The 17,193-nt window shown below is 44.8% G+C and overlaps 3 protein-coding genes across 3 annotated transcripts in view; 1 reads left to right on the top strand and 2 right to left on the bottom strand.

Moving 5' to 3' along the window:
* Nucleotides 1-1,406: 1,406 nt before the first annotated feature.
* DTX3L (deltex E3 ubiquitin ligase 3L) lies at nt 1,407-9,849 on the bottom strand. The gene is made up of 5 exons (XM_054207731.1): nt 9,678-9,849; nt 9,197-9,390; nt 5,339-6,880; nt 4,388-4,605; nt 1,407-2,436 (listed from the first exon to the last, which is right to left on the bottom strand). Exons 1-5 carry the CDS (start codon nt 9,847-9,849, stop codon nt 2,367-2,369), a joined length of 2,196 nt encoding a protein of 731 aa, XP_054063706.1. The 3' UTR covers nt 1,407-2,366.
* PARP9 (poly(ADP-ribose) polymerase family member 9) overlaps nt 9,838-17,193 on the top strand; it is a 12,494-nt gene continuing 5,138 nt past the window's right edge. Inside the window, exons 1-5 of the mRNA XM_054207730.1 lie at nt 9,838-9,972; nt 10,389-10,428; nt 12,438-13,288; nt 14,697-14,924; nt 15,004-15,222. Of these exons, the coding sequence (XP_054063705.1) occupies nt 9,958-9,972; nt 10,389-10,428; nt 12,438-13,288; nt 14,697-14,924; nt 15,004-15,222 (1,353 nt within the window). The 5' untranslated portion in view covers nt 9,838-9,957. The remainder of the gene's footprint in view (nt 9,973-10,388; nt 10,429-12,437; nt 13,289-14,696; nt 14,925-15,003; nt 15,223-17,193) is intronic.
* Nucleotides 12,405-17,193, bottom strand: part of FAIM (Fas apoptotic inhibitory molecule) — an 18,743-nt gene continuing 13,954 nt past the window's right edge. The window contains exon 5 of the transcript XR_008467585.1: nt 12,405-13,405. The gene's annotated coding sequence lies outside the window, so the exon portion shown is untranslated. The remainder of the gene's footprint in view (nt 13,406-17,193) is intronic.

The raw sequence follows: 17,193 nt of genomic DNA, 5'->3' as shown, positions 1-17,193 counted from the left end.
GATGTAGAAACAATTGACTGAAACTCAGATCAAAGAAACAGAGCTGTTGACGGGTTACCGTACCCAGAGCTTAGTGAGGGCCCATGGAGGGACTGCGTTCCCCGCCTCTGATCTAAGTATGGGACGACAAGACGTACAATCTTTGGAATGGAGTTTAGATAAAGAGCGTGTCCAAGAGGAGCTTTAGGGGACTATAATACTAAAACACACACCCTCTTGCAAATAATGAGCATGCCAATTAAGGAGATCTCTCAAAATGTTTAAAACATTAACTTGGGTGTGTATGTATGGTGAGGGATGGCAAAGGAACTGCAGCTCACCCACCTGCTGTATCTTATCACTATAAATATTGCCAGAAACCTGAGGCGTACTGGCGGTTGTCAAAAGCCTGGCACCCGATTCTGCAGAATTGAAATATCTCCACAAATAGCGACATACGTATTGACAAATATCTCGACTCAGTGTGTTGGTTGGTCCTCGCGCACTGGGTGAAGAACTCTTATTTAGGGACAGCATAACTTCACTGAAAGTTCACCGAGGAGAGGGATAACAACCAAATGTCATTAAATATGATGGGCAGGGGTGGATTTCAGCTAAATATAGGTGTCACGAGCGGACCCATGGGGGTGCCTTTTTTTGTCGGGGGTGATTAATCTTATTTTTCCTAATGCGCTGTTGGCGAAGGGGCGTGCTCTCCTCCCTTGCTGTAACCCAGGCAAAATTCCTGACTTTTGACTGCAAATCAGGTGGATTTATTCTTAAACCGTACAGCTGTGGTTAGAAAGCAAAGGCCTGTGCAGCTGGTTATAGGATAAAGGCTTGGGAGCTTTTATCCACGGGCTTTTGGGAGCCCGTGACAGTCAACAGGGCTCTGCTGCAAAACTCATCCCGTAAAACTCTGCCCCAGGTGAAACGGGAACGGGTGAACCATCAGGTTGGGGTCTGACATCGCTGAACTGGCTCATTGGGACAGAAAGTGAAACGAGAGACCGAAAGGAGTTGGGGAGATTTGATCTTCCCAGCCTTGCTTCAGTGTGCAGAAAAGCACGGCCGTTTAGAAACAACTGGAACGTTGGTATCTTACCGCACAGAAAAGGGAGGTAATTTGTAACAGTGTAAAATGTGAAAACAAATACAGTAAAACAAAACCACAGCAGGAAAGGCATCTCAGCCCACACGGAAACCAAACGGCGCCCAACACTACGAAATCTGAAAGTTGAGGTGGTAAAGTAGTACTGCCTAGGCACAATGTGGGAACCTTAAAAAAAAAAAAAGGAAGTGGCATGGGGGTCCAAATCACGCCAAATCATGGCGTTGCTGGGAAGCTCCTAAATTAAAAAAAAAACCACACAGCTGTACATATCTAGAACAGAAGGAAAATCCTGTACAGAAGAATGCAGAACTGAGCAGATGGTATTTATTTTATTTATTAGTTACATTAATTAGCCTAACAAAAATGGTTTAACTCACTACAAATTATGTCTGCGTTAGGTGAAAGCTATTTGTTTCACACCACAACAAAGGTAATTATCAGGCTATTTAGGCAGTGCAGAGTAGCAACAAAGTATCTTTACAATACAATTTAAACCATATACTGGAAGCAATGGGAAGAATGTAGTTGACTTAAAAGTTGTATTTAAGCTTAAACACGATGGCAGGCACAGAACCGGGACCCCATGACCAGAGATGGCTGCAGACACTGTTACTTTCCATTTGCTCCAACGCGGCTCCGAGTGTTCAGCATTTCTGCAGGGCTAAAAATGCAGCAGCACCCACATAACCCCTCATACATTATCCATGCTAATTTCACATTTTAAACCCAAACTGCTAATGCTGTTTCTACCCTGAAAAGGAAAAGAAGCAAGAGGTCACAGCCTCATTGCAGCTGATGCTATAACAGCTGCATAAAAATCTTCCAGCAGATGGGTTACATGATGCTATCCATGATGACAGACGTAATTACACAAAGCTAAAGTAAGTGTTTGATCGAATAAAAGCTAGTAGTGGATCTATCAGTTTTGGTGGTCGGACTGAATACTTGTGGGAAAAAGTGCATATCGGATTCACTAGTAAAATAAGACACACAATTTGGTATTTGACAAGTGCAACAAGTTCTGATGCTGCACTCACAAGACGCAAATTCTGTAAAGGTTACTCACAGAGTGAAGCATTATTCAAGGAACTAAATGATGTGTAAAACAAACATATGTCATTTGATGAAAAAAAGATTACTGAGCTGACTGCGAAAGACAAGTGATTTAAGTACAGCAGTTGAACAAAGTAACTTCCTTCTTCTTGTATGAACAGTAAATTAACTGCTATGTGTTCAGTTATTACACTTAAGAGCTGACGGTTGTTAAATCTCTTCATTCAATTCCTCTTGCTTTCAATTCTGATCGAACTCGTTGCAGATAATGAGGATCAGGGTAACCAAAACTAGGAGAAGAAAAGAATTGTTTGGGCTACTTCTGCAATGAAGCACTTGACAGTTCTACAGAATCTTCTTATCCAAGTCTTTTAAAACACTTGACAAATTTTATGCATGCACTTCTTACTGTTGTCCCATAGATCATAGGATTGGAAGGGACCTCTGGAGATCATCTAGTCCAACCCCCCTGCCAGAGCAGGGTCACCCAGAGCAGGTTACACAGGTTCAGGTGGGTTTTGAATGTCTCCATAGTTGGAGACTCCACCACCTCTCCGGGCAGCCTGTGCCAGTGCTCTGCCACCCCCAAAGTAAAGAAGTTCCTCCTCATGTTGAGATGGAACTTCCTATGCTCAAGTTTGTGCCCATTACCTCTTGTCCTGTCCCTGGGCACCGCTGAAAAGAGCCTGGCCCCATCCTCCTGACATCCACCCTTTAAGTATTTATAAGTGTTGATAAGATCCCCCTATTCTACCTTCTTAAAGTACATCATTACTCCAGAGAGAAAACAGACCCTATTTTGCAGGTCAGAGAGGTGGTACAGACAGGGTAAAGCTAAAAACTTCAGAAAAGGAGCTGCTGAACTTGGTCGTCCAAAATGACACTAAGATCTTGATTTTCGAAGCTGACTGGTGTCCCACTGGAAAATGATGGCACGCTGGGGTATGCATCTGTCTGAAAATCAGACCTGAGGCGCATCCAAGTCAGCATTCAAAACACAAATACAACGGCACTTCTGGATTTTAAGTAGCGCATCGCCAAAAGTGTGTATGAAGCAAGTGATAACTAGGGAGAGCATTTGGCCAGAGAGGGGGGATAAAGTAAAACTGATACTTTTTGATCTTTTATGATCCCAGCCCAGGAAGGAGGATCTAGGCACCGATCTTTAGAGCTTGCAGGAAGACACCTGCCCCTGGGGGGCTACAACAAGCTCGAAAGGACTGTTCCAAACCTCCCTCTTGTCTCTCTAAGATCCCTTCCAGGAGCTAAACAGTTTACCGATATAATCTGTAGTTAATCATATCTTTAAGAATGGTCAATTGTATGTGCATTAAGGGGTGGAACGTAATGATCCTTACCGGAAGACCATCATACACTGAGGAATTAATGATCCCCATTAACAGTTAACTGGGGCAGACCCAGGCCCACGCCATGCTGTGCTGGACGTACAGTGTGGCCTTCAGGCCTGTGATGGGCTGTGCACATCCCTTGGCCACAGGACAGAGTCGGCCAGATCAGTCTCAGGGAGGTGCTGCAGGCAGCTCCCGCTCCGTACCCGTGATTACACCACCTGCGTGTCCTTGTCTTTATCTAGAAGTGCAGCAAGTCCTCAAGAATTGCTGAACAGAGCTGTTTTCTACTAAGAAAATCCTGTAATAGCTCAAACGACCAAAATGGGTTAACCCTTTCTACGGATGGGGTCGGCACGGCATCCTGTGCTCAGACTGGAGGCCCAATGAATGCTGTGCAATTTGGGGTTCCTCACATCTAAGGGGACATAACCATACCTATACTACAATCTCTTTCTTCTTGCTGTTAGCTCTAATAAGTAGACTTTCCAATCGTATTTTACAGTCTGAGTGCTGTCTTTAGTGGGATCATAATGGACCAGCACCTCCTGGAGCAAAACAGCAGGTAAGAGAAGAGGCTGAGATCAGGAGTCCAACCTTAGGTGCTATCAAGAGCTTGCTGTCCTGTGCTCTACTAGAAGTGGTTTCTCATCAGAGTAGGTGTTTTACACAACTCACTGGTGAATGAGTGGCCTGAGGGGCAGCAGAAGACTAAGCTCACCCTTGTTCCACCTATCCGAATTGGTGAAGGTGATTCAAGCCTGGATCCATGGAGCACTCCACAACCACTTTGATACTGACAAAATCTGAAAGCTCTAATGTGGAAAATGTTCAGGGTAGCCTTCCTGACATATCTGAGTAGCAACAAAATTACAAAGTGAAGAGTACTTACTTGGAAGGTCCTCCAACCATGGAAGTTTTGTGGTGAATATCATTCCATGTGATAACATCTCGTACACCAGTAGTACGTGACTGCCCCACAGTGAAAATCAATTTTTGGTCAAAGGCTCTTCTGAGGAGCTGCAGAATTTCTCGCCCTTCCTTGTTGTCAGGTAAATACGCTATTCGACGAGTTGCACAATAAGGTTTCCCTGGGTTTGGATGGTTGCTCTGTTTTGTAGAAAAACAAAACCAAACCATATTGTATATCATAAATGCTTTGGAAGTGTAAAAAAATCACAGATCCCAGCTGTGGGATAGCATGACAGAAGGACATAGCATGACTGATGACTGATTTTGAGCAGGTTTTTTTCTCATTAGATAATTTCTTCCATATAAGTTTCGTTCACATTTTCTTATCATCACTCATGCATCCAGTGTTATTTTTAAATTTGTTTTTTCCTCTTAGCTCTCCCGAATGCATGTCTGACTCCTCTGACTTTTTCATTTATCCATTTTCAGTCCTAGTCATCACTCTAAGCACATAAAATAAGCTGATTTCTCACCTGCAAAGCTTACAAGCCAGCCCGCTATTCATTTTTGTCTGATGGTGTCGGCAGCTAAGAGAATGTCTCAGAGAATCCTCATTATACTCACAAAGTTTTGTTTACACAATATCACTCCATAGATCTCAGTTCAGTTATCCCCAATGTACAAATTAAAGACAGGTAGCTCTGTCCTGGTGCATATGAAATGGAGGGCTACCATTCGACTATTTCATTCCTACTATATTACTTAATCGCACCCAAAAATACTGAATTAAATACTTGCATATTTGTACAAAACAAAGAAATGTCTCTCCTGGACATGCATAACAATGATGGAAAAATAGTTAATTTTAGATTCAATATTATTGGTTTTGTTGTGGGAAAAATACCTTTTATGAATCTTTAAATATACTTACAGTTTGAATACCAGCACACATACTATATGTAATCACAATAGTACCACAGTTGGGATAACCAGAGAGAGATGAAGACATCGTTCTAACCGACATTGTTCCCTCTGGTTGGTTTCCTTCCATGAGTCCATAGACGGTATTACAAACAGGACAAGCTTGCTTATAAGTCATGGCCTGGTCAATGCAACTTTTGCAAAACGCATGATTGCACTTTCTCAGAATTTCTTTATTCTTAATTGTCTCCATGCAAATCGGACACACATCTTTGTCATCTTCTTCTGTCTTCACCTTGGACTGTCTTTCAGAAGGAAGATTATTCTTTTGCCTGCCATTGTATTTCTTCTCAGATGCTTCTGTAACTTCTTGATAGCTGAGATCAGAGGACAGTGGTGTCCTATTTTTAGTTTGTGTTGAGTCCTCAGTGTTAAGAAGGTTCACAATGTGCTTTTCAGCAGCATGAAGATGCTTTGGTAAACCACTTAAGATGAGTTTGTCTTCCTCCTTCTTAAGTTTTACATGCAGATCTTCCAATTGTTTTCCATTAAGTAGCATATTTAATCTTTTCTTCTGATCTTCTGAAAGCTTACAGCTGATGATTTTTTCTCTTAACATTGCAGAGGCATTCTGAAATGCATTGATGAAACTTTCAGTAGCATGTGAAGACATATCAGAAGTTTTGATCCTAGGCCTAAATATTATGAACACCTTCTGGCCGTATGAACTGTCTTTCTTTTCTACTACTGTATCAAATTTGTCTTTAATGTCTTCAATTTCTTTGCTTAATGTTGTTTCCAACAATTTAAACAGAGAAGCATCAACTTCTACTCCATTCCTGTATCTGTACAGTTCAGATGATATTTTCATATTCTTTTCGGTTTGGCTGTCCTCATCCTCCTGTGCTAGAAATTTTTTGGCAGCTAAAATCTCACTCGCTGGACCACGGAGTAGCAATTGATTCCCTTCCTCTTTGGCAAGAAGATTACTAAACCTGGCATTTAATTTCCTTATTGTCTCATTTAATGTGTAACCATTTGTTAAGGGAATTTTTTCCTGTTTCAGATCTTCTATGCTTTTCTGAAAAATTGTGATAAATAAATCTTTAGCTCCTTGTATCGATGCAGGACTTTCATCAGAAGTGAAGCACACTGATGTGCTTCCATTGCAATGATCTTTACTTCTTATACGCACTCCAAAACGTTCATGTAGTACTTTGATTTCTTCTTTGCGGGTATGATTGAAATATTCATATAGAGCTGACAGAACTGTAAACTCATTCATTTCTTCAGTACTCAGACCATTTTCGTCTTCCAAACCCTTCTTACTTTCGGCATGTGAAAAATTATGGTTTGTGTCATTGCCCGCGAGGATATCCTTAAAGTAGTGATAAGCTTTTTCAATATCAGTAAAATCTCCCGTCAATTGCTCAGAGCCATCAATATTAGGATTTCCTTCTCTTTTTAAATTTGGACATATAACGGTAATTTTCTCCCTTTGCTCTGCAGTGAACATACTGGTATTCAAAGTTGCAGATACTGTAAGAAATATCTAAAGAGAAGACGAGAATATATCAGTAGTTGTTTTTCCTAAGGTTCTCAGCTTGCTGCTTCTGTAATTTGAGGAAGGAAAAGCTCTATATGTCTCAGTAGGGTCAGATTACGATAGATACATTTGTACATAGTGTTTCTTTTACAACATATATATACTGATATCACACACATGTAAGTAAAACAATCAACTGCTAAATCCAATTTGTTAACATCATCAGAATTGCGGGAACAAAGACAATAACTTTGCTACTTAATTTGAGACTGTGACCAGTACTCCCTGCTCCTGACCTCCACCAATGCCATTAGCAGAACTAACGGCATTTTATAAGGCTAACGGCCATTCTCTGCAACCAAGCTGGTCACGTATTAGTCCCTTTTCCCCTCATTATCAGGCCCTGAATGTCCTGTGCACCGCATAGATGAAGCAAACACATTTCTTCTTCCCCTCCCTGTCATGCTCAAGGTTCCCGGGCACCAGGCCAACTACTCCCCTCCTTACGGGCCTTGAAGGTCCCAGGCACCACACCAACCAGGTGGTGATGATCACAGAACAGGGAAGCGTAACAGCATGCAGGGCGCCGTCTACAAAATCAAGCAGTTACAAGCCCTAAGTGGGAGCTTGGCCCTCAACTGCTGCTGGACAGTGAGACCCGCGATCCCCGGGTGGCCAGGGACACCTCCAGCGACCTCTGCTTCCTCCAAGGACTGAGTGAATGACTCATATCCTTTCATGCGTTTTTTGAGTCTAGATAATGATTGTTCTATCAACACAGCAAGCCAAGTATTAAGTTTTGACATGGTCTGCAGAGGGTCCAGTTGATTAGAAACCACAAGCTAAGCCGTGCTATAAAATTCAGTGCTACACGACTTACAAAACTGTGCCACACTGATTACGCTTGTAGAAATCCTGTGCTATTCTGATCATTAATTCTATGCTTTGCTAATCATAAAATCATGTTACAAAAACATAAAGCTTTAATTGTAACTACAACTTAGGGCCATCACCATTCTGCCAAGGATCTCCAAAGAACCCGTCTGTCCCCTTAGTGCTGGGTGACAGAGACACAACATGTCACAGATAAGTTATATCACATTGTTCTTTAATTATATTGGACTTTCTGGTTTTCTCTTACTATCTTTCTTTAAAAAATTCCCAAAAGTCACGCTTTCGTAACTCAGGGTTAAGGCAGAAAACAGGATCCTGAAAAACAGTAACAAACACGTTCACGTCTCTACTTGGCGGAGACAGAAGGATAAGGAAATTTGCAGTATACTGCTACAGATATCAGATAACCACGATGTTAGCACGTGCTGTACTTGAAAAGCTACATCTATGGTATTATGCAGAACAGGGTAAACCCTCTGGGCCAGACATCAGTGTCTTGGCAGAGACACATCTCCATCATATAACTTGCTGCCGGGCCCTAACCCATGTCCCGAACACACAGATGATCTTTTCTTTTATGCATAACTTTTAGTTCAAAATGTCTGAAATAACGTCTGCTGTGCTACATCCCATCAGAGCAGATTTTTTTAACACTGAGGGATTGAAGTAATTAGGATTTTTTGAAGATACAAAACATGCTGAAATAGTATTAGAGGTCTGCGTAGCTGGAAGGGATCCAAATCTCACAAAATTCTTCCACCTTTTGGGAGCAGTCCTTGGTGCATTCACAGAATCATAGAATGGTTTGGGTTGGAAGGGACCTTAAAGATCATCCAGTTCCACCCCCCTGCCCTGGGCAGGGACACCTCCCACTAGACCAGGTTGCCCAAAGCCCCATCCAGCCTGGGTTTGAACACCTCCAGGGATGGGGCAGCCACAGCTTCTCTGGGCAACCTGTGCCAGTGCCTCACCACCCTTGTAATGAAGAATTTCTTCTTTATATCTAATCTAAATTTACCATCTCTTAGTTTAAAACCATTACCCCTTGTCGTATCACTACATGCCCTTGTAAAAAGTCCCTCCCCATCTTTCCTGTAGCCCCCTTTAAGTACTGGAAGGGGCTATAAGGTCTCCCCGGAGCCTTCTCTTCTCCAGGCTGAACAACCCCAACTCTCCCAGCCTGTCCTCATAGCAGAGGTGTTGAAACCCGCCACAGTGCCGCTCTGGGAAGCGGCAGTTGGCACATGCTGAAGCCATGCTGGAGAACGTGCTGCCTGGGAACATGCCTGGATGACCTGTGACCCAGCACTCCAAAGTCACTCCCTGCCCCCGTTTCACTGACATCTGCTTGGCATGAAACACCGAAACAACGCAAAGGACTTGTGGGGCAGGCCATGACACTGCTCGCTGCTGCTCTTCCTGACGTACCTTTTTGGTAATGACTTCTCCTGACGCGTCTCCATGGCCTTCAGCAGCCCGCTGAGGGGAGGATGAGCTGGACGAGGCCTGCGCTGTAACCGGGCTCTTTCCCGCATCCCCTTCTCCCACCTGGATGACAATCCTCAGGCGCTGGGCACCCAATTCCAAGACATGATCCGTGCGGGATTCCACGCTCCTCTTATCTGACCCAATTTGGGGACAGGCAGAGGTAAGGCTGATAAAAGCCACCTGAAAACTCGACGGCAACAGAGACCGCCTGCCCTTTGCCCACCCGCTGCCCGGGGCCGCAGGATAGTACCCTCGGCGGCCATTTCCCGCCCCCCCACGCCTGAGGGACCTGCGGGCCAACTGATCCCCCCTTCCCCGGGGGTGTCCGGGGCTCAGCCGCCGCTTCGCCCCCTCAGCGGCGGGGCCGTGCCGAGCTGCGGGCAACCCCCGCCCCAGCCCGTCTTGCCCCCCGTCCCCCTACCTCGCTCCTGCTGGAAGTGCACCCAGTAGGTGCCGGGCTCGGGGCCCGCCCGCACCTCGCACTCGCCGCCCCCCGACCGCTTCCCTGACTGGAAGTAGCTCTGGAGCTTGAGCAGCGGCTTGTCGGCGGCGCCGGGGGCCGGGCAAAGCCGCACCAGCAGCGGCGCCGCCATGATGCCCCCGCCGCTTCCCCGCTTTCGCTTTCGCTTCCCGCTCCGCCTCTCCGGGTCGCCGCTCCCCGCCCCGGCCCCCGGCGCTGAGAGGGAGACGGACGCTGGTTAATGGGGATCTTCCAGGTAACAGAGCGGGGCTGGGGAAGGGGGGAGGCGGGTGGCGGCGGGGTCTCCCACCGCCCCGGGGCCGCCCTCCTCAGGGGCGCGGGGTGCTGCGGCCGGCAGCGGCCCTGTGCCAGAGGCCGGGACGGGCTCGCCCCTGCCCGCCGACGGGGTCTAGGCACTGGGGGGAAATCAAAAAAAAAAGTGGTGTTTTCTGTCACGGAGCTCGGGATGAGGTAAAAATTCCCGGCATCTCACCCCCCGGCAGGTCCGGCCTCCGTTTTAGCGTTTTAAACGGTAGAAAACTTCATAGGGATTGTTGAAAAGGTGGCGCTTGCAGCAGAACCGCTCCCGTAGGAACGCCGCCCATCGGGCAGTAACGTGTATTTTCTCTTTCTTGTGTTTTGTTGTTTGTTTTGTTGTTTTTTTTACAACAGAGTTGCAGTGCAGAGAGCTCCACACTGAAGAGCGATTCAGGTAAGCGTTCTGCCGCCTGCACAGCGCGTTCCTGCGTTTCAGGTGAAAATTGCTGCAGCTACAGCCAGCAAACGGGAAAACCTCAACGTGGAATAGCCAGAAGCCACCTGAAATGTATGAATTAGGCACGGTTATGAATCAACGTTATTATTCATTACTTCAACAGGATTTGCTTGCGTTTCTCTTTCCAAAGCAAGAGTTCAGAAGTGTTTTGATGAATCAGTGTGCGGAAGTGCAAAATGTCACAACTCTTTTTACAAGTAGGTAGCGTACCCAGGAGGAAAGTTTGATTAAACTCATACAAATTGATTTAAACTAATTCACATAACTAATGCATACAGTACTGCTGGTATCTGCCAGGAGAGGGCTGTATAGCCACAGCGATAATGTAAAAACTGCCCCACTCTTCACTGTTATTTTTGTTCCCTAAAAGAAGGGGTTTAAAAAGCCCTTCCAAATTCACAAGTTCCTTACAAAGAAAGAACTTGCTTGTGGGCTGTAAGTGCAGACCAAACAAGATACACAGAACTAAAGACAAAGCTCAGCATAAGATCTCTGTGGCATGGTTAAATGAACGTTACGGCAAGCGTTCCTCTGCCGGTGTGGCTGAGTGTCACTGACTCTGCAAAGGCCTGGGGGACTCACCCTTGGATCTTGCTGGGACTCAGTGGCACAATGCTGAGAATGCCTTGGAGAGGGCAGGGGCAGGCTTCAGCCCTCTCAGCAAAACAAGCTCAGAGGGGGAGAAGGGGTGTTTTCTGCTTTTACAAGTATTTTGAAGCTCTGATTACAGCATGGCTTTTTACATTGGCTTTCTCTGCTGGAGTTTTAGTGGCAAATGCAGCACAGCACCATGGTGGCACTGCAGACAATTAACGAAGCCCTGTAACAGGATCCATTCCAAAGACCAAAGGATCCAATTTCCCTCACACTTGTCTGCTTCTTTTTCCTCCTCACCATTTATTCTCAGGCTATTCAGTTGTGCTGCTGCATCACTCTTTGAGGTTGGTGCTCTAAATCAAATTCAGTTTTGTGGTGTGGTGTTTTTTTTTTTCCTAATTCAGATTATGTCACTGATTTATTTAAGAATATGTCCCTGGCAATGGTTGTGTCAGCCTAATGGTGGGGAGAATAAACTGAAGGAAAGTAAGAGAGAGAGAGGTAACAAGTAGCAGGAGGAGACACATCTTAACCAAGCTTCCTCCTCAGGTAAACAGTAAGGCAAACCCAAATTCTCAAGTCACCACAGGCTCAGTGATACTGTTGTTGTCATCTTTTAGTGCTTTTGGGGGAAGAATAGGGAAAGAGAAGAGGTCAACCACTTCTAAGGAAAAGGTATTTGCCCAAGGGATCTACAGGCTATATATGATGGTAATCCTTCTGTTGAGAGTACTCTGAGCAGGCCGTTTCGGGGCTCAGGGCATATTTTACCAGGCCTGACATCTGCCAGGTCACCAGAAGATAATCTGGAAGACAGACTGCCTCAGAGGAGGGTGCGTGGTCTCTCAGAGGACGCAGATCAGCAGCTGGCCACTCCTGAGCCTGGCCTCTGTTCAGTTACAGGAAGGGAGCTGGCTGTTGATGGAAAAGATGAAACTGAAAGTATTCACAGGCTTACATGAAACAGTGGACAGCATAACACTGACTGTTTCTCAGCATTCAAATATGTTCACCTGCCAGAGCATGCCTGAACTTTTCACTTTCCAGCTGTGATTCATAAGGCATCGGAAGGAAAGAGGAGAAGGTCTTGACGAAAGATGGGAAAGGAGCTACTAGATGGGGAGGTTAATTTGAACGGAATAATGAACACGTGAGGCCTTGATTTCTTTGCTTAGTTGGGCTTAGAAAGGCCTATGAAAAGGGGAGAGAGAAGATCAGACTACGACAAAAAATATGAGTAAGTTACAACAGTAGGATAAAATTGAGAGCTATAAACCACACTTCTATATAAAAAGCAATGTTTTGACAGTACTATCTTGGATTTCACTTTATTTTATTCTGTATCCTAGGGCCAAGCATGGTAATGGATGAGGACACCTTGGTGATCCCCATCAATAAAGATGCCTATGAAGCTCTGGAGAAAAGAGAGAACTGTCTAAGTAATCTCATTTACAAAAAGGTTGCTTGTACATTGACCTTCAAAAGTACAAAATGCACTGTTGAAGTATACAGGAAAAAACTAAAGCAAGGAATTGACATTTGCGTTTGTAAGGATGATCTCACAAGACACAAGGCCGATGCTGTGGTGAATGCAGCCAATAAATGTCTAGATCATCAAGGAGGCCTTGCATTAGCCCTTGTGAATGCTGGAGGGCCAGAAATACAAGAGCAAAGCAATCTTCATATTCAAAGGTTTGGAAAACTCGCAACTGGCCAAATAGCAGTGACAGGTGGAGGGAAGCTTCCTTGTAAGAAAATTATTCATGCAGTTGGTCCAATATGGTTGGCTATTGAAAAGGAAAGATGTTGTCACCTACTTCAGGAAGCTATAGTGAATGTTCTGAAGTACGTTAGTGCTCCGGAAAATGATATAAAGTCTGTGGCTATCCCAGCAGTGAGTTCAGGTGTTTTTGGCTTCCCACTCAATTTGTGTGCTCAAGTGATTGTAACGACTATAAAGGAATTTGTTGAAGCGAGTCCACCAAGCTGCCTCAGGGAAATCCGCCTGGTGAACATTTGTGAAGCTACAGTTGCAGAAATGAAGAAGGCCTGTGAAAAGTTTCTGGGTGATACCAGTTCATTTCAGGAAACTCTTACACATCAGGAAGCTCTTTCAGCTTCACCAAGCCAGCCTTCAGCTTTCATCAAACTTGGAGGCGTTCGCTTGCGCATGGTAAGAGGACTCCTTGAAGAGCAGAAGGTAAGTCTGTCCCGTAATATGTTGAACACGGAGTTGCCTCCAAGTCTACGCAGAATTTGGAGCCCAAGAGTTCAGAACACATATCGTATCGGTCCACTAAATAGTTATCTTCTGATCCTGAGGAGAATTTACAAATGGTAAATAAATTATAGTAGCAAGGAGTTGGTTTTTTTCCTAGATGAGTATTAAACATTAGAATGTTTTTATTTCTTAATTTTATATACATGCTGTTATGGGATAATAGGAAGCAGCTAAAGATTCCATGATTAATAATAATATATCCCTGTGTTAATGTTATAACATCATGGAAGTTCACGTTTTATCATGCATTCACTAGAAATCTACTCCTTTTTTTTGCCTTGCTTTTTTCCCTATAATTTGTGTTTTTATAGGTGTCACTACTGGAGTTATTCAGCAAACCCTGAAACAGCTGAAAATAACATACAGATGATGTGGAGCTTACCTTTAAACAGTGCATCATTTAAATTGGTTCATTTAACTTTTTAGCTAGAAAATATATGAGCTTAGTCACAGTAATCCAACAGAGCTCTTTGACTGGAAACTACATCGCAGGAATGGCATTTGCTTGTAGCAAATACTGTATCTTAAAAACATTCATAATTTTTATTTTAAATAAGTGTCTTAATTGAATAGGAAGTTCATTTTTTTGAGGTGAGAGCAAAGGATGGCAAAGTCGACATTGTGGAGAATTTTATTACGCATTTCTACAGCACTTGAAAGATACCACGTGCCTTCAAGGCTACGAGGAAAATATACTTCAAAGTCTTGTCTCTTCAGATAATCTTCAACAATTAAAGTTAGAACAATTACTGCTGTTACCAGCATTCTGTAAACAAGTTTTGTGCATTTTACATATTTAATTTGAAATACAGAAGACCTACTACAGGAATCTGCTGTTTTCACTGGGAATTGGAAGCAACCATAGCTTTGCAGTTCCCCTGTGTGCACTGACCCCGCTAGTTTGGTGACGAGCGCTTGCTACCCTAACACGGGGAGCATCTGCGTGGGCTGGGATAACAGACATAGCCATTGCTCTCTCCTGCTGATTGATAATTGGCTGCAGAATTGCATTTGATGAGGTGCATAGGGGTCACTTTTGTAGCTGCGTTAATAATTCTGTTAAATACACTCTGATGGCTTGAACAGATCTTAGGCACACTGTTGGCTTCTGAAAAAAACATATGCATCTGCTGCCACTGGAAGGCGCATACTTTGATGTGTTTCCAGCACTGCCCTTAGTAATAGTAAGAGAACCTTTCCAACAGCTCATCTGCTGCAGTCAGGCTTTTTTAAAGGAATTGTCCCTAGAAAGAGTGTTCTCTATGGTAGCAAAGCTTGCAAATAGTAAACTTGAAGTATACTGAAACTTTGTACTCTTTTCTTTCAGACTACAGCTATTGTTAATTCTGTGTCTGTGAATGGTGACCTTTCCTCTCCAGTTTCAAAAGTGCTGCTGCAAAAAGCGGGTTCAGCTCTTCAGGATGAACTTCAGTTTCATCTTACACATTCTTCGTTATATAAACCACTCATAGTAACAAAAGGGTATAACTTGCCCTGTGAGCTTGTGCTGCACATTGTATGGCCGCCACACCACCACAGCGTGATACTGCGTGAGGTGATGATCAGTTAGATTGGACTTTAATTGATTTTTGTGTTGAGTCATGTGAGGACTAAAACACTTGTTTTTCTTGCAGGAATTAAGAGCTGCAGTGACAAGATGCCTGTGTTACTTTCGGGACTGTGCCTCTCCCTCAGTTTCTTTTACACCAAATGGGATTTGGTCGTTAATGCTGCCTGTTCATACAGTGGCAGACATCATGATCGAAGAGGTTTTAAATTTTGCCAGGGCACACCCTAAGCAGAAGATAGAGGTGCAGTTTGTCTTTTGCCCGGATGACTACATTGCCTATCAGGTAACAAATTTGTTGTTAGCTACCAATAAGGAAAACACAGTTTAAAATTGAGTAAGGACTCATAGAATAGTTTGGGTTGGAAGGGACCTTTAAAGGCCATCAAGTCCAACCCCCCTGCAATAAGCAGGGACATCTTCAACTAGACCAGGTTACTCAGAGCCTCATCCGACCTGACCTTGAATTGTAAAAAATGTCTTCCTTCTATCTAGTCTGAATAAACCCTCTTTTGGTTTAAAACCATTACCCCTTGTCCTATTGCAACAGGCTGTACTAAAACATCTGTCCCCATCTTTCCTGTAGGCCCCCTTTAAATACTGGAAGGCAGCTTAAGGTCTCCCCAGAGCTTCCTCTTCTCCAGGCTGAACAACCCCAACTCTCTCAGCCTGTCCTCACAGGAGAGGTGCTCCACCCCTCTGATCATTTTTGTGCCCCTCCTCTGGACCTGCTCCAACAGGTCCACATCTTTCCTGTGCTGAGGACTCCAGAGCTGGATGCAGTACCCCAGGTGGGGTCTCACCAGAGCAGAGTAGAGGGGCAGAATCCCCTCCCTCGACCTGCTGGCCACCCTCATTTTGATGCAGCCCAGGATAGAGTTGGCCTTCTGGGCTGAGAGTGCACGTTATTGTCTCATGTCCAGCTTTTCATCCACCAGTACCCCCAAGTCCTTCTCAGCTTTCAATCCCTTCATCCCCCAGCCTGTATTGATACCAGGGGTTGCCCTGACCCAGGTGCAGGACCCTGCACTTGGCCTTATTGAACGTCATGAAGTTCCCATGGGCCCACTTCTTGAGCCTGTCCAGGTAGCTCTGGATGGCATCCTGTCCCTCAGGTGTGTCAGTGGCATCACTCAGCTTGATGTCATCCACAAACTTGCTGAGGGTACACTCGATGCCACTGTCTGTCATTGAAGCTATTGAACAGTACTCATCCCAGTACGGACCCCTGAGGGACACCACTTTTCACTGATCTCCATCTGGACATTGAGCCGTTGATCACTACCCTCTGGATGCAACCATCCAACCAGTTCCTCATCCACTGAACAGTCCACCCGTCAAATCCATCTTATCTCTCCAATTTAGAGAGAAGGATGTTGTGGGGGACCGTGTCAAAGGCCTTACAGAAGTCCAGATAGATGACATCTGTAGCTCTTCCCTTGTCCACTGATGTAGTCACTCTATCACAGAAGGCCACTAGGTTGGTCAGGCAGGACTTGCATTTGGTGAAGCCATATTGGCTTTTTCGAATCACCTCCCTGTCCTCCATATGCCTTAGCATAGCTTCTAGGAGGATCTGTTCCTCAGGTCTGTAGTTCCCAGGGTCCTCCTTTCTACCCTTTCTAAAAATGGGTGCAATGTTTCCCTCTTTCCAGTCACTGGGGACTTCACCTGACTGCCATGGCTTTTCAAGTATCATGGAGAGTGGCTTGGCAACTACATCAGCCAATTTCCTCAGGACTCTGGGATGCATTTCATGAGGTCCCATAGACTTATGTATGTTCACAGAGTCACAGAATGGTTCGGGTTGGAAGGATTGTCTAGTTCCAGCCCCCCTGCCCTGGGCAGGGACACCTCCCACTAGACCAGGCTGCTCAAAGCCTCATCCAGCCTGGCCTTGAACACTTCCAGGGATGGGGCATTGACAACTTCCCTGGGCAACCTGTGCCAGTGCCTCGCCGCTGTTCAGGTTGTTCGGGTTCATGTTCAGGTTCCTCAGCGTTAAGCTGCAAGTAATGAACATCTTTATTATTGACTGTGGTTCCATGAGTTACAGATATGCCACAACCACAAGGAGTTGGTAAAGATGCCGTTCAGTGTGTAAGGTATCTTACCTTGGGAGATGTAGAAGAACAGGAATGCAGTTGATATTGTCAGGAATAAAATTTTGGGAAAAGCTGACAAATGTCAGCTGTTAACAATTTCAGAATTTGGGGGGAAGGTGTGAGTACAGCTGTAAACTGCTTATCTGTTTAAC

Source organism: Rissa tridactyla, chromosome 7, assembly GCF_028500815.1.
Source record: "Rissa tridactyla isolate bRisTri1 chromosome 7, bRisTri1.patW.cur.20221130, whole genome shotgun sequence".
NCBI classification, from domain to species: domain Eukaryota; kingdom Metazoa; phylum Chordata; class Aves; order Charadriiformes; family Laridae; genus Rissa; species Rissa tridactyla.
Note: the sequence above shows the minus strand (reverse complement) of the source record. Positions and strands in the feature narration are given on the sequence as shown.

Coding starts and splice junctions, on each gene's coding strand:
- DTX3L (XM_054207731.1), bottom strand. CDS start 9,849: ATGGCGGCGCCGCTGCTGGTGCGGCTTTGCCCGGCCCCCGGCGCCGCC. Junction 9,391..9,677: donor GCACTTCCAGCAGGAGCGAG/GTAGGGGGACGG, acceptor AAATTGGGTCAG/ATAAGAGGAGCGTGGAATCC. Junction 4,606..5,338: donor TGTGTGCTGGTATTCAAACT/GTAAGTATATTT, acceptor TCTACAAAACAG/AGCAACCATCCAAACCCAGG.